This window comes from Amborella trichopoda, chromosome 10 (genome assembly GCF_054954075.1).
Source record: "Amborella trichopoda isolate Santa Cruz 75 chromosome 10, AtrichopodaSantaCruz75HAP2 v2.0, whole genome shotgun sequence".
Classification (NCBI taxonomy): domain Eukaryota; kingdom Viridiplantae; phylum Streptophyta; class Magnoliopsida; order Amborellales; family Amborellaceae; genus Amborella; species Amborella trichopoda.
Window position 1 is genome coordinate 1,710,359 of NC_142345.1, and position 17,082 is coordinate 1,727,440.

The window sequence follows — 17,082 nt, forward strand, 5'->3', positions numbered from 1 at the left end:
GAACAAATAGCTCAAATATTATTTTTAAAGATCGTTTCATTATATGAACATAATAGAAATCTGTTTAATGTATAATATATTCTATTACATATGTATAATATAATCTTACATTATTTTACATTAAATAAGACAATAACAATAATAAATCATGACTAATTTACCGCAATAAAAAGAAAAATTGCAATGTTCTCATCATCGCTCACCTAATATTAAACTAAGACATTTTTAAGACTCATAATTTTAGGGATATAAAATGATTCTAGAATTGTGCGAGGCTCTAAACAATTAAATTAAAGTGCACCTCAGAAATTTCACTAGAAGAAGTTGTTTTGATGCCCAAAAATCCTCAAAGTTATCATCTCGACCTCAAGATGTATAGGCATAAGAAAAATGGATTTCAAGTTTTGAAAATGATGCATCTTGTAATGCATTTTTGAACCATTAATTTTCAAGGTTTTCACATTTTCATAGACTACTCGATCTACACTATTTTTTAAACTTCTAAATTTTATAATTAGAGTTCAAAATATATTTTAAGGCTATCACAAATATTTCCAATATAGAAACCACATTTCTCGACACTATTTAAAAATGCACTTTACTTCGATTGTTTAGAGCCTCGGCTCTATACAAACTGCACCCATTGAGCGATGATCTTATAGAACCCTCCCACACCTACAAGCATCGAACCCCAACTCACACTTGTTCTTTTCAAGTCGCAATATTTATTCACCAGAAATTCAAGTGTGGAAGCATATGTTTTTCTGCCACCCAAAGGAAATTCTCTTATGCCTTTTCTAAATCAGCTGCCTTAGAAAGCACAGAACTGAAGTGCTTGCAATCCACTTGCACTCATGGCCTTCAAGATTTTATATGCCTCACTTAATTTACCAGTACTAGCTAATGCTTGAAGAACCATCAACAATAGATTTAGAGACAAAATGGCCCGAATCCACAAATATGCCTTAATAGCTCTAGGAAACAAATCCCAACCTAGTTCAATATTCAATGCTAGGGTCTTCAAGGCTATCACAAATATTTTCAATATTGAAACCACATTTCTCGACACTATTTAAAGGTGCACTTTACTTTGTTTAGAGCCTCTACTCTCTATCCCATACCTACAAGCATGGGCCTCAACTCATCACCATCGATTTCGATCCAAATCTCAAGGTGAGATTTGAATTCCTTCCCTCTCTCTATTATCAGGACCGGAAGTTTTTTTTTTTCATTTCTATGAATCTTGAGGTAGATAGATTTTCCATCGTAAGAACAACCCAAGATGATCTCAAGGTGAGATTTGAATTCCTTCCCTCTCTCTATTATCAGGACCGGAAGTTTTTTTTTTTCTTTTCTATGAATCTTGAGGTAGATAGATTTTCCATCGTAAGAACAACCCAAGAAGCTCATCTTCCATGAGATAGCCAATTGCGTGTAGCGCAACCACGGAGGATGGTATCACCAATTGGACCCCAAAGTAGCCACCATTTGGATCCGACCTGCAAAAGCCACCAAGCAAGTGGATCAATGATACTCCACAGCTCCACATATTCCTCCTAATCCTTGGTCATGACTACATGTTTGGTAGATACAAGGATTCTTGGGTGAATCCCGAACAATTTAAAGGATCAAATAGAAGCAACATACATTCCGTTATATACGATTACTCTTTGTGGTTGGTATAATCCTTCTATTCCTTTTATAGCACGGCTCCTCTAATTTAACAGTTTTCATGCCCGCAACCTTAGGTTGTCTTCTAATTACTAGAACTGAAAGTACGATATACACAATACAAATCTCCAAGCCCTTTAGTAGAGATAGCTTAAGGGTTCTCACAAAGGATGTAGAAAACACCTAATTTTCTAGCGAAAAATTTAAGTTGGGAACTAAGTTTTCTGAGCGCAGCTCCTCCAGTTCGAGAACTTAATGCCAATAACCTCAGGCCGGCTTTTGGTTACTAGAATTGAAAAGTACAATATACGCACAGCTCCTATCTCGTAGCCTTTGCTGAATATGGCTCGAGAGCTCTTATAAAGGACGTAAAGAATACCTAGAATTCTAGAGAGGGACTTGTGCTGGGAAGGAGAGAAAATAAAGAAGTTGGGAAAGAGTGGGGAGAGAGACGTGTGATCATTTATAGAAACAAGTTGTTCTCTGTTCTTTCTTTCTACAACTTTTGATTACTAGAACAGAAAGTACAATATACACACTCAAATCGCTGAGCCCTTCGCTAAATATGGCTCGAGAGTTCTCACAAAGGATGCAAAGAATACTTAGTTTTCCAAAGAGACTTTAGTTGGGAAGGAGAGAAAACAAAAAAAGTTCAGAAAAAGGGGAGAGAGAGAGAAAGGCAATGATTCTTTTTAGAAATAAGTTGTTCTCTATTGTCTCTCTCTTTCTGCAAACCCTTTTTATATATATGGGCCCTTTCTAAGATTTCTTATCTTAGAAGGATTTCTATCTTGTCCCTGTGTAGATTCAAATCCTTTAACTTAGATGTATCCCTCCAGGGATATTTTCAAAATAACTACCCTAATCCCATTAAGACTCTCATCTTATCTCAATACTAAAGACAAAATCCTTTATCTCTTAAAAGTCCTTCCACACATAAGGGGCGATCCTTCCAAAAAAAAAAAAAAAAGCAACATCTCCCACTCATCCTTTGCACAAGCAAGTGCCACAATGTTATCTCAAAACACGCTCATAGCCCCTCCAACATTCTATACGATCCCTAAGATTTGCAAGATCCTGTTAAGCCACATATGCCATATAATGTTCCACATCCATTCATATATTCTAATTCCACGCTGGACATGCCACTTATGTCTCTTTCCTTTTGTACCAAGAAATCACTCTCCCTTCTGGAGTGAAGAGGTTTCTTGATGTTAACAATCCATAATCCAAATTACCCATCCAAGCAGACTTACTCTATCCTCGTTACTGGAGATCACTCCCCCAGAAAGATCGACGAATTGTTCGCATTTCTCTTGAGATATTAGAGTATCATGTTCATGACCTACCAATGTTCCAAACCTGGGCGACTCTAGTAGCAACTTGACAAGTTTACTGCACATCCCATCATGCTCACAATGTGGAATACATATGACTACCTATCGTACTCGTGTACGATATACAGATTACTTTTTCAATTATCAACCTCCATTAACGGTAGAGATTCAGAATACACATGACCCTTCTTGACAGCAGCAATGAGCCCACCATCATGCATTATAATATCATTATGAGATTTACCTAACGTAAGTCACTTAAAACAAGCATAAGGAGCTTGGAATGATTATGCTTGATCGCAACAACGAGCACATGAAGCACTTCACCTATGTCCACGTCAAAAACTGGAGGACGGCGATTTCTTGTCGTTTCTTGCCGTTAGATTCTCATCAATTCATACTAACAAGATCCTGGGATTCCCATTGTTTTGTATAAAATATTATTATCTAAGAATGTCATCTAAACAGCCATACAGTCAATTTCTAAAGCCTCACTACAATGACAAACGTGAGGCAATTTAATATCACTCTCACTATTCGAGAGAATGTCTTATCGTAATCCACACGCACGATTGAGTGAACCCTTTTGCTGCTTACCGGGTCTTGTGCTTATCAATAGCCCCATTGGGCTCTCATAATTTTCAGGACCCACTTGTTACTAATGGCCTCAGTTCTTTGAGGAAGATTTACAATCACCTGCTAATGGCATCTCATCAATGGAGATGTCAGTCAAACGTTCCGCTTCATATTCGAAATGCCTATAGGGAACTCTACCATGTGCACTCCTATGTGGTTCAGGAATAAATGGTGATTTACTCCTACTGTTCTCAATGACCATGGAAATACTCCCACAATCACCTGCTAATGATGGAATTTCCTTACCTTCTTGGTATCAGTAATCAATCGTCCTACATAGATTTAGAGTCATCCAAGACCTCCTTAAGGTGACGAACTTCAACTCAATGAAGTCCACATCCCATGATTCAACTTTTTCTTAGGTCACCCTCTTTATACTCACAACCTAGGTAAAGCCATTAGAATTCTTAAAACATATAGTGAGGATCTACACTATGGACCTCTAATTTAGCTCATTATCAGGAAAGATGACAAAAACAACCGACACCCAAAGACTCAAAAGAAATAGGTGGCGTTTCTTACTAGTTCATAACTCTAAAAGGGGTTTTAGACACAAATCTTGAAGGCACCCTATCCAAGATGTGCACAGCGGTCAACAAAGAATCTCTCAAGAGCTCACATAGAGACTTGCTTATATGCTACCATGGACATCACCGTACCCTATAGGGTAATCCTTCTCTCGACAACACTATATTGCTGCAGAGTATGGGGCATTATTTCATGTTGATGAATCCCATGATCCTGAGAGAATTGTCCCAGACAATTATATTGTTTACTTGCACCCCCTATTAGTCATGAGAGTATAATCCTTTGCCCTAACTAGTTCTCAACCCTTAACTTAAAAGGGTGTGGTTTCCATGAGGTTGCAACCTTAAACAATCTATTTAAGGTGCACCTTCAAATTTTATCTTTACACATAATTTTGATGTAAAATATTCTTAAGATTATCTCAAAATCTATTTTCATATATAATTATAAAATTTTAAACTCTAAAAGTGATTAAAATCAAGTAGATCTATAAATATCTGAAAATCTTGAAAATAGAGAGTCTAGATAATGTATTGTAAGATGCACCATTTTTGGGACTCAAGATCCTTTTTTTTTTCATAGTCATTCATCTTGATGTCGAGATGATCAATTAGAGGGTTTTCATTATTAAAACAACCTTTTCCGATGGTTTTTTGAGGTGCATCTATAGTTCTACATTTTAAGGTTGCAACCTTATATAAACTTTTCCCTAACTTAAATCTATTAAAGCAACAAGTTACCTCTGATTCCAGTGAGATTCAGTATATTCATTGATGGCACGAGTATTCATATTATTATTTGTGGCAGGGCCTTAACATCATAGGGACTACATATGCCCAGGTAAAGATATCTAATAGCTCTTTCATCTATGTTCCTTACAGATAGCTTTTCGAGCGGCTATGTCCAGTGAACAAAGGTTCTGACATTGGCAAATTCACTCTGGTTAATGATTCATCTACAAAGGAACCCACATAAACAAGTAATTGTACACAAGGTTTTACCTAAACCCTTCCCCTTAAGAAACAAATTGAATGTCCCATTGAAGAGGGTTCCGGATAGTTAAGAGTGGACTTCTCCTAGTGTCAGAAGCATAGAGCATTTAATAGACCAACATGGACAAACCGAAACAAAGCAATGATCCAAAAGACCTTATATCCACCATATCCTCAGTGGTGTGGATTCCCATCAAGTGCTTACACCTCCCATTGGTATAAGAGAAGCTGAATGAACCCGTCTTGATGCTCAAGAATCCATAATCCAACTAATGGAAAGTGAATGAGCATCCAGCACCAAATGCATGCATCACGGAGACAGTGGAGTAGACAGTTCATGCCACCTTTTGCTTAGTGCATTCACGAGTGAAGTGCCCAATTTATGTTGCAATCGCAGTAGGTCAAGGCTAACGTTTTCCATTTGGAGTGATACACTTACCTCACCTCATTTTGCTATTGACACCCTCCACCTCCATATCCTTTTTCCTCTTAGGAATGTCACCACTAGTTTTGCCTTTGGGTTTGTTGCTACCCTTGGGCCTACCCTCCTTGGCAAGCATGACAGCACTACTATCACTCACAGAGCGATGCCTTCCTCTAACTCCACACGTCGGGATTAGTGGCACCCTAAACATACAGCATCAGTATATCCATTTGGTTCCTAAAAAAGAGGCAGTGATCAAAGCACAAAAATAGACACTTAAAATGATGGCAATAACCCTCATGTCACACGTCTCTGCAATGTCTCCACAAATGCTCTGTCATGGAGACATTGCAGCCTTTAGTACACATTAAATGCCAACAAGAATACGCACAATATAGTAGCTTAGGTGACAGGCTGCCAGCAAACAGGAAATATAAGGTTTGCCTTATTCCCCTGGTAATTGGAAAGCTTTAAAACTGACATATTTAGTCATGGCACATGCTACTCAGCATAGAGAAGTGTGCACAATGATCATTATTGATCCATGTCTAATAAGTCTCCATCCCATGACTAGCATAGGTCGGGTACCCTTCATCAAGAGGGTCCATGTTGACAATTAGGTTCTCTAATACTGCTTGCATATCAAGAGGGTGCTAGAATACATATATCAAGTTTCTTACCATTTAACATTTCCCCTCTAAGGATGTTGGCAATCAAATCCTCTTGATGCCTTATCTGTGAACGTAAAAAGAAAATCACAACAAATTACATGGATATATAGTTTGTCCACACATTCATTCACACACGTATCATCATTTCTAACACTCTTTTGAATCTTCAAGAATAAAAAAGTTCTACTTCAAAAGCGCCCGAAATGAAAATCTTGTGCAGCCAGAGAGGACCACGGCAAGTAATCAACATCAAATCAAATTTGGGAGAAAGGCTTTCTGATAGTCATCATCAATTGAGTATTGTGTCCCAGATGCAAAATCCCACCATTTGGTGCAAACTAAACAGTAGCAAAAAGGCATAATACAATTTTAAGGCCAAAAAGGGTAGAAAAACGAGTAACAATGTCAATTTTCTGGAAAGACTGTCACTTGTTCAAAATAATTAGACTCTTTCCAAAGGTAGGAGCCTGTAATCCCTACTAATCTACCCAAGAAAAAAAAGGGGGGGCCGTCCCTTGTGGGTGGATGGACTTCTAGAGAATAAGGGATTTTATCTGTGGCATTGGAACGAGATGGAAATCCTAATAGGATTAGGATTTATATTTTGGAAATATCTTAGGAGATATATATCTGAGACAAAAGATTCAAATGGACATATAGATTAGATAGGAGTCCTTCCAAGATAAGAAATCTTAGAAGAAGGCCCATCTTTATAAAGAGGGTTTGTAGAGAGAGAGAGAGAATAGAGAACAATTTCTTCCCAAAAAGATTCATATGCCTCTCACTCCTCTCTTTCCCACCTTTTTAATTCACTCCTTTCCAACTCTCTAGAAAACTACGTGCTCCCTACCTCCTTTGTGATATAACTCTTGGGTTATCTCCATCAAAAAGATCGGAGATTTGAGCTATGTATATCGTACTTTTGCTTCTAGTAATCTAAAGTTGACATGAAGTTGCGGCCATCGATCTCTCGAATTTGATGTTTTCTCTCCTTCCCAACCCAAGTTTATATCTCTAGAATACTAAGTATTCCATACATCCTTTGTGAGAACCTGAAAGCCATCTCCACCAAAGGGCTCAAGGATTTGAGCTATGTATATTATACTTTCGATTCTATTAATCAAAAGTCAGCCTAAGATTGCGAGCATCAAACTCTTGAATCAGATGAACTGCACTTACAAAGGAACAGGATGGTCGCACCAACCTCAAAAGAGTAATCGGATCCAAAAAAACTATATAACCTCTATTAGATCTTTTAATTTTGTACTTTTTCCACATTCGGGATTCACTGAAGAATCCTACAATTATCCTCAAAATTATAGATGTTAAGGATCTTCTCTAAATCTTCTCCATCAAACTTTGTTCTTTGCTTTTCAACTTTATTAACAAATGAAAGAAATGAAGAAAGAGCTATAAATAAAAGATAGTACCAACTTTATAGAGGTTTCGTATTATAATTATAATAATATTTTTCCAAGGTATCAAATGACATTCCATTAATTAACAAATGTCCCAACCTACATCCACTCCCCCACCCAGCCACACACACAAAATAAATAAATAAACTCCCTCAATATGCATAGGCGATTGGGCAGCCACCTCCGCTTTTTTGAACATTGGTTTCACACCCATAGTTACCAAGATCTTCCCACTTGGTGGCGATCTCGGTGACCCCACACTCTAGAAGCTTGACCATGGGTGGATCTCGCTCCTATATAAGGGGAACACGATCCCAATCCCCTAGGGATTGCTTGATATAAATCGCACTCATGTTAAAGTGATCTCTTATAAGGAAACAAGTCTTAAACGCATATCCATTAAACAAAGAAAGTAATTGTGTTGCAAGATCATGCTCTATATGTTTCTTAAAGAGAAAATAGATGCATTTACTAGATGGATCTTGGACATTTAAAATTTATCATGAGATCCCAAAAAGTTGGGATCCAGCTCCCCAACATGTTGGGGTCTAGGTCTCTAAAATTCAAGGTGCAGAGACAATGATCCCAACCATACAGAGCTTTTAGCCTATCACAATCCTACACTCCAAATCCCATTCCCAATCTCAACAACTATCTTCAATTGCAAGGAAGGAGGCACAACGACTAGGGTCCCTTGACACTTGCATATCAGAAATCAGCCAGTATGAAAACCGGATCAGGCACCTAGTTTAGATCTGATTACTTATAGTAAACTAACACTGTCATACTTTTAAGTGAGGAACCTAACTCCAATTCGAAGATGATTGACAATGAACTTATAAGGGGCCTCAGAGACTACTTTTTCTGAAGAGGACTTCCCACTAATGCCCTGGAATAGGGAAACTATTGTGTATGACTCAAGCCCATGGTTGCAAGGAAGACCTCTTTGAAATTCTCACCCTCACGGACTGCCGCAACGGTCACAACGATTGGGTTATCCTGTCTTCTATAGAGGAACAATTGACTGAATTATGAGCCCTTATGGCAACCACACACAAGCTTTGTTGGCTCAAACGGACACTGATATAGCCAAAGCAACTCCTCTAGTCCCCATATCACTTTTTTTTTTCTTTTACCATATCGATTCCTCATATTTTCTTCTCCTTTTTTTCTTTTTCTTTTTTTGGATTTTTTTTTTTTTTTTGTGAGTTGGGGTTTGAAAAAATCATACAAACACTAAGCATGCCAACCATCCAGAAGCCTTGAACTAGCAGGTGAACAATGACCCCCACCCAAAACAAGCCAACGAGGGACGATCAAGCCGACCCACTAATAATAAGATAACAAACAGAATCTCCCTTTTTCATAAACATAAAGCTTCAACATATTGGCTACATAATATATTGAAACAAGTATACATATCATTATTAAACAATTTGTTACATAACATCATCCATCATCTTGGACATCAAGTATGTATCTCTTTGGTTGTGTCACATAAAAAGTTTCATTCTATTTCTCCATTTACGAAATCATCTTTAATATCTATTTAGGAAATTATCCATTAAGAAAGCTATTCAAACATTCATCAAAAGGATTCTCAACATCATAATAGACAACAGCTGCCACAATGATCACAATTATCGCTACTTAACCATAGACATATTGGTCATAGCCACCATCTAGCTTATATTTTCTGTGCATCCATAAAGTACAACTGACACTCACACTTTTTCATTTCAATTGAATCAACCTCCTTGAGAGTTATGAAATTGAATCAACCTCATCATCCATCGCATGCAGTCATTCCAGGATTTATCTGAACTACACAATTACAAGTTTCATTTATTTCATACTCCCTCATATGGACTCATAAAACCCATATCTCAAGAATACTTAGGGAGAATAAGTAAGACTATAGGAGTGTAACTTTTGAATTCCTCTCACAAAACCTCACACTAAGGGAACAATGAGTGAACCTAGAATACTTAGATTGTCCTTCTCCTCACATTGGATTCTCAACATTTATCACCAACCACATTTAATTTCTAGATTCTCTTTCTCAAAAGTGTAGGGAAAGTAAGATTCCCATCACAAATATTTCCTAAAATTTCAAACCTCTTATTTAATTTGACATTCATTACTTTTAAAACAAAGAATATTCAATTAAAATCTTTAAAAAATTATTATAAATAGAAATTACGAAAGGATTTTTTTAAGAATCGTTGGAATACTTAACTTCTTTATCATGGTAAACACACGTGTCAGTAGCCAGTTTCTCAGACAATGTGCTCAATGCGCATGGTTATCATACACAAACACATTTCCAAGTAGAATCTTTGGAGCATTACTGATTCCTCGGGCAACGAGATAGTGGATTGATTCCTACACCTATGGGCTCAGGTTCCTTCCTCCTCTAGAGCTATCTTGATTTGGACTAGACGGATGTCTTGAGCCCAATTCTCAAGACTTTTTCGCTCATACAGTCGCATGGTTCCGAAATGACGCGCTATTCCGTCTCATCCTTTCCCCCAGGAAGAAGAAAAAGGAGGGGGCCGAGGAAAAAAGACTTGGACCCGCTTGTTTGAATCACTGACAGTTCGGGAAGATTGCGAAAGCAAGATGGAGAGAATCATGCAACATGCACCGTATCACCACAAAATACCAATAGGTGATTATCCTCAGACATAAGCTTGGCATTGTATTCGTAAGGGAAAACGAAAACATCTGGTCTCCCTCCCGCCACAGTATCACCATAAACTACCAATAGGTGATATGATAGAAAATTTATATTGTATTTGTCACAAACACACACACATAGGAGAGTGACATTTAAACTTCTCGCAACTATTATTTTAACCTCTATATTTCCTAAAATCTCACCTCTTTAAACTCCTATGCCCAAAATGTATTTAGTTAATCTCTTTGATTTGCTATTAAATCCAATTACTAAGTTGTCAGAAATATCATATCCATCTAAACTTGAAAATCGTATGTTTTATCCAGATCTTAATTAAAAAAATATTATAAAAAGAAATAGGAGTGAAAAAAAAACTAAATAAATAATTCACAAAGGGCATTAATATTCAAAACATAACTATCAAAAATTGGAATCAGTAAAATAGGAATTTCTATAATCATGTTTGGCTTGTCAATAAAAAATAAAAATAAAAAGAAAAGGTTAAATAAATTTAGACAAGCTATAAAAACTATTTTGAAAAAATTAAAATGATAAAAATAAATAATAAAATTTTATTCAATATTTATTAAAAATTATTTCATCTGACCTCTCAATAGGAGGACAACATAACACATACCATTAACTAATTTTCTCTTGAAGATAAACGTAGTTACCGTTTTAAAAAAACGGATAGATTGTACTACAAACGTGTTATCAAGGGTAAACCCAATAAAGCTTTGCGACAAATGTAAACAATGCATTTCTTGAATAGTTTTGATCATGCCAACTGCTACCTTTTTTCTTGGAAAAAAGAAAACCAAATATGTTGTGGAAGACTTTATTAGAGGCAATGTGTATCGCACTTTTGTTGTCGCAGTACATGTCCATAGCTTATGTTTTTGAGAATCCCAACTAAGATAGGTCCAAACAAGTTCACTGGCAGTTAAAGCCATGGTTCTACATGTTGAGGATTGATGTCTTGTACTCTGAGGAAATAGATCTGCCAAGATGGAGTCAAAATGACAACTCCAAAGGGCTGCCAAGTAGACTTAGTTCACTTGGCCCTTGCGGGGGTTTGGGGGCAGCAACCTCCAAGGAAAATTTTGAATATCCGTACATGGGATTCGATATATATCTGAACATAGGGTATTTCAGTAATTTGTACCATCTATCTGGGATGGTTTTTTAGGTTTAAAGGAAAAGCGAATATCTCTTTGTAATCAAAGAGAACAGAGAGGCGTGAGGAAGAGAGCTATTGTAACCCTATTCTTCATTGCCAGTAAAGAAGCTCTCATCTCCCGTGGAAGTAGGCACGTTGCCGAACCACGTCTATCTTTGCGTTGCGGTTGGTTGTCTCTTTCTTTTGTGTTTGTTTCTTCTTTCTTGTTTTCGTACATTGCTTTTCGTTTCTACACTATATTCATGGTTGGCAAGCGTCTCAATGCCAGGAAGCGAAAAAGTCTTCCATTTCTGGCACAAATGCATAGTTATTCCATACATACAAACAAATAGAAGGTGGCAGCACTAGCACAAATAGCGCTAGCGAAGGCAAAGTTCAAACCCAATAGTGGCAATCTTCGGTTTCCGATCCTCTCTTTCATGCCTTCTTTTCAAGAAACAATTTCATGTTATGAGACGACAATAAGAGCTCATCCTTGTACCAACTACACGTCACACTATAAACAAGGAATAAATTGATAGGCCACCTCTAGTTAAAGATCATCATTGGTTGAGGCTTTGTGGGATGAAATATCAGACATCAATGTGGATAATCTACCATTGACATCTAAGGGATTTGGAAAATGAAACGATACAAGGATAATTACTCTCAGTAATCATTTCAAAAACATTGAATATGTCTTAAAATCTCAGTGACTCAAATTCCAAGGATGTATACTCAATTTTTATGGAGCTTCTAAGTGAACCATGGTCTATATGGGATGAGAAACATACTCTCAATAATAATTTGAAAATGACATATAACTGTCTTAAAATCTCAGGGACCTAATAACATCCTACCAAATTACCAGCATACTACCAATGTCAAGAGATGTGAAACCAATTCTTATAAAGATTCTAGGTGAGACATGGCCTATTTGGGATGAAAAGCTCAGTTATAAGGTGCAAACAATCCAAGCCCAAGCAAAGCTCAAGCACGTTCAAGCATGGCTTTGCATTAAGAGCTGTACAAGCTTGAGCTTGGTTTGACCTTGACTCAAGCGTGAGTCACCCAGCTTGAGTTTGAGTTGGCTTGATTTGTTTTACTTACAAAAGCCCATAAAAAGCCCAAAACCAAGCTGAGTCAAGCCATAAACAACCAAGAACAAGTCTGTAAAGAAGGCAATGTATAATACCTTATTTAATAACACTTATATTAGACAATACAATATCTTAAGTTCGGTTTCCTATTTGAGGCGAGGTCCATGTAATATAGTATACACGTTACATCTTTTAATTATACATATATGAATAATTATATCAAAACCAACTTGAGATGAGAACAAGCGGAGCTTTTTTCAGCTTGAACTTGGTTTGTGAAGTAAACGAACTAGTGGGCTCAGTATGGCTTGGCTTCTTGAGCTGAAAATACTCTCCAAGCATGCTCATCATGACAAAAGGCAAGCCAACTTGAAAGCTGGCTTGGCCTGTTGACAACCACCTAATCATTTAGGGAGACCTTGGGCATCCACTAACCTTTGTGGGGTGCAGAGGTGTTTACAACGTTGACACCCCTGCTCATCTAGAGAGAGCTTTGGCATCCTCTTAACCTTTGTGGGGCAGGCAGGTGTTTGTATTGAAGAAGCTCAGCTATCAAGCCAAGATCTTCCTTCCATTTATGGAAATTTGTACAAGCCCCTCAATTAAGGGGATTCCTTTCACATTACTATGTGGGCTCAGAAACATGGGTTATCCTCTTGTGCAGATCATCTCCTGATGAAGAACTACATTCCTTCATAAGCTTTCTACCTAAATTTTATTTCCTCTTCACTATGGATTCTTTCTTATCAGCTTAAACTTTTCTTTCTTTGTTGCTTATACCTTTTTTCCTCAATTTTTTTTTAATCTTTGACAGGTTATTATGATTGGTTTCAGCATTCATGCACCACCCTCCTACTCATCTGTTATTTCTCATAGAACAAATGAAAATCACTGCACATTTTTTTGTTCAAAAGCACTGAACTGTCAAGTTTTTAACAACCAATAAAGTACACATCATTAGCAGGCAACCACCAATATGGTGGCAATATCAGCTGATTGCATGAGTGGATATTGGACAACAATTTTCCAATTGAATTCCAAACTACAAGAGACCTTTTAAGGTACATAGAACCCAATATTAGGTGAGGACGTAAAGTGGTAGATGCGAACACACTGCATTGTTATAACATGTGCTAAAATATTCAAAGCCATACCGCTCACCCACAAAGAGAAATAGGTAAGAAGATAAGGAGGATGTCTCCAAAGCTTTTAAAACAACTCATAGGATTGAAACTTCATTGGTAACAACTCATAGAATTGAAACTTCATTAGTAAGGAATTTGATTTTCTAGCGAATTTGTAAAGAATGGAGTACCTTGTGAGCCAAAAACCCCATCAGAAAGAAACTACGTTTGACACATCCAAAGGGTACTACTATAAGGATTCAAATTATTAAAACTATTATTAAAACTTAAAAGAGAGAACTTCAAGAAAATAAAATTCTCATTGTTATCTGAGAAAACCTTAGAAATAATGAATAAAGCCAGATTCCACATTAGATAAACTCAAAAGGGATGAATCCATTCACAACCCAAAATCCTGTAACCCCAACACATAATCTACAGTAGTTTATCCCAAGGAGATAATGAAGAAACAAACTGTACCACATTTTAATAAAATAAAGTACAACTCTTCCTCTACTTACTTCATTGGTAAACAATGATTCAAATCTTATGCTGCAACCTCAAGAACCTGAAAACCCAACATATATTTCACACATAATCATCCTATAGAGAATGACATGTGCAAATCAACCCAATTTCAATAAAAGTACCTCCCATCTAAATATTCAGAATTTCCATTACCTGGAAAGAAGGAAACTCAGACTTGGGTTTTGAATAGCTTCCTCCTAGCAATGAATCTTGAGATCGGTGGTGTCAGGGCTAGGGTTATGGGAACACGAACAGGAAACAACGCCTTGTTGCAAAGAATTGCAAGAGCCAAGGCTCCACCACTCGAGGCCGCAAGCTCTGCTGTCCTGTTACGTGAGCCATTGCTGGGCTCACTGGAGCCATTGATGGTCTCTTTTGAGCCATTGATGTGCTCATTAAAGCCATCAATGAACTCATTAGAGCTATGTATAGGCTCGTTTGAGCTCTTTGATTGCTCATTCGAGCCACTGGAGAGCCCTATCTTTCCAAGCATGGACTCGACATCGACATTATTCTTAATGGCGACGTACAGACCCGAAACAGAAGCTGCAGAAACTGACAAATGAACACCCAGAGCGACTTTCCCATACTTCTTCATCAACTCCTTCATTCTCCCAGTAAATGCCATTGAAGAGCTCTGGTTTCTACTCAAAGTTGCAAACACAAGCTTAAAAACGCTATGACTGAAAATAGTGTTTCTCTGGTTTCTGGCTGTGCGATTTCCTAATGCTTTAATGGGTTTCCTCTGGTTTTCGTGAGGGCTTTAACGTTCAAAATGAAAATATGTGGCTTTTCTATACAATCAGCTTTTCTCCTCTATTCAGTCAAATGTGGAGCTCTTACGCCATTGCTCTGTTCCTCTTTGTTCTGTGGGCGAGCAATTTTTTAGGGTTCCACTGATTCTAGGGGTTTTTTAATTACAGTGGTGCTCTTTTTTAGGGTTTAGGGTCTGGGGGCTCCAAGGTTTAAAAGAAAAGCAAGGAAAAAGTTTATATAGGTTGCGTCCTTGAAATGTAGAAATACGGAGGCACCTACAAAATTGATCAGAAACGACATAGTCATGTATGAATATAACAAAAAAAAAAAAAAAAAAAAATTTGAGTCATGTAAATAGTGCATTTTATAATACATTATCTATACCATCCATTTCAAGATTTCATATGTTTGTAGATCTACTTATTTTAATTATTTTTGGAGCTTATAATTTTATAATGGGTGTGGTTTGTATAGAGCCTAGGCTCTAAACAATCAAATTAGAGCTTACATTCAAGTAGTGTAGAGAAATATTGTTTCAATACTCAAAATCTTTTTGATAGCCTTAAAATATATTTTTATTTTTATTTATAAAGTTTAAAGCTTAAAAAATAATGTAGATCGAGAGATCTATGAAAACTTGAAAATCTTGAAATTTGACGGTCCAAAGTACGTTACAAAATATACTATTTCCAAAACTTGAAATCCATTTTTTTTATCATGTCCGCACATCTTGATTTCGAGATGATGAATTTGAGGATATTTGGACATCAAAACAATATCTTCTAGTGAAATATTTGAGGTAGGCTCGGATTTGATTGTTCAGAGCCTCGGCTCTATATAAACTTTTCCCTTCTATAATTAGATTTGAAAATAAATTTTCAGATAATTCTTATAATTTCTTACACCAAAATCACATATTATGATAAAAGTTGGAGGTGCACCATAATTGGATTGTTTAAGGTGGCAACCTTCTAGAAACTACACCCTTAAAAGAATAATTTCTGAAAATAAAAATAAAACGAAGTTTCTTGACATGATGAAGTTTAGGGTGGCCTAGGCTTTATGAAAATTGAAAACAAAATAAAACATCATCTCAAATCCTCATCCAGAAAGCACTTTCGGCAACAAAAATCTCCATGGATCTAAAATCAATTTCCAACACTAAATTAATTTTGAAACTCAAAAAATAGCACAAGTCTTGTAGATCTATAAGCACTAATTTAGAAGTTGAAATGAACCGTCTATATAATTTATTACAATATACTAATGTTTTAGAGCTTAAAATCCTAAATGTTTTTCACAACCGTAATGTTCAAGCCAAGATAATAGATATAAATGTTTTCCAATCCTTGAATTATATATTCTGACCAAATATGGGGTTATGCTTTACTTTTTTTGATAGCGTGGCAGTCCTATAAAACCACTTTCCGTTCTCTATATGGTCTCTTAATATACATGAGAATAAAATACTATAGTCCACATGGTTACCAAGATAATCGTGCTCTATGGTATTATCACCGTCCAATTAAATGATTCAATGTGAAAAGAAAGAGGATTGTACAGTTCAATATTTGTGGAACTCGAAATCTCCAGCACCATCCAACCTATTGATTCGACAGTGATGAGCACCATATGGTAAAGTTATTGCGTACTTATCTCGTTTGCTTTTATAAAACATAGAGAGGGAATGTATACCATGATATATGTATCATATTAGAGCAGTATGATACATATATCTTGAGCTCCGCTATGTTATTCGCATTGATCAGCTCCATCTTTGCCATCCACTAGGAAAAACAAAGGTTGAATGTGTAGTATATTAAATGTATGCATGTTATATTCTACACATAGCCATTGTTTCAAGGAAAAGTGTTTCATGTGAGCTAGATCGCATTTCTACAATATGCAGTCTAGAGATATAAAGCATCCATCTTAAAAATAGATGCAAATAGGTAGTCCATTTAAAAATAATTGTAACTAACGTTCCAAATGTTTTTTTAATATAATTATTATTTCTAGTTTTCAATTTTTTTTTTTTTCATATTCATGATCTTCATG

At 36.5% G+C, this 17,082-nt stretch overlaps 1 protein-coding gene across 5 annotated transcripts; it reads right to left on the minus strand.

Annotated features, from left to right (window-relative positions):
• Positions 1 to 577: 577 nt before the first annotated feature.
• On the minus strand, positions 578 to 14,998 carry LOC18427960 (transmembrane protein, putative (DUF1279)). 5 transcript variants are annotated; one of them, XR_016043322.1, is made up of 3 exons: positions 14,422 to 14,998; positions 6,269 to 6,323; positions 5,093 to 5,791 (listed from the first exon to the last, which is right to left on the minus strand). XR_016043322.1 is itself a non-coding variant. In XM_020663531.2 (2 exons), exon 1 carries the CDS (start codon positions 14,894 to 14,896, stop codon positions 14,438 to 14,440), a length of 459 nt encoding a protein of 152 aa, XP_020519190.2. In that variant the 5' UTR covers positions 14,897 to 14,998; the 3' UTR covers positions 578 to 1,499; positions 14,422 to 14,437. The 5 variants fall into 5 exon arrangements, 3 of the variants coding, with proteins under 3 accessions (XP_020519190.2, XP_020519191.2, XP_006837064.2); XR_016043323.1 differs by having other exon boundaries at positions 5,093 to 5,825; XM_020663531.2 differs by lacking the exons at positions 5,093 to 5,791; positions 6,269 to 6,323 and adding an exon at positions 578 to 1,499.
• Between the last annotated feature and the right edge of the window lie 2,084 nt (positions 14,999 to 17,082).

Excerpts from the sequence above, each read along its gene's own strand:
- LOC18427960 (XM_020663531.2), bottom strand. The coding sequence starts at position 14,896 with ATGGCATTTACTGGGAGAATGAAGGAGTTGATGAAGAAGTATGGGAAA.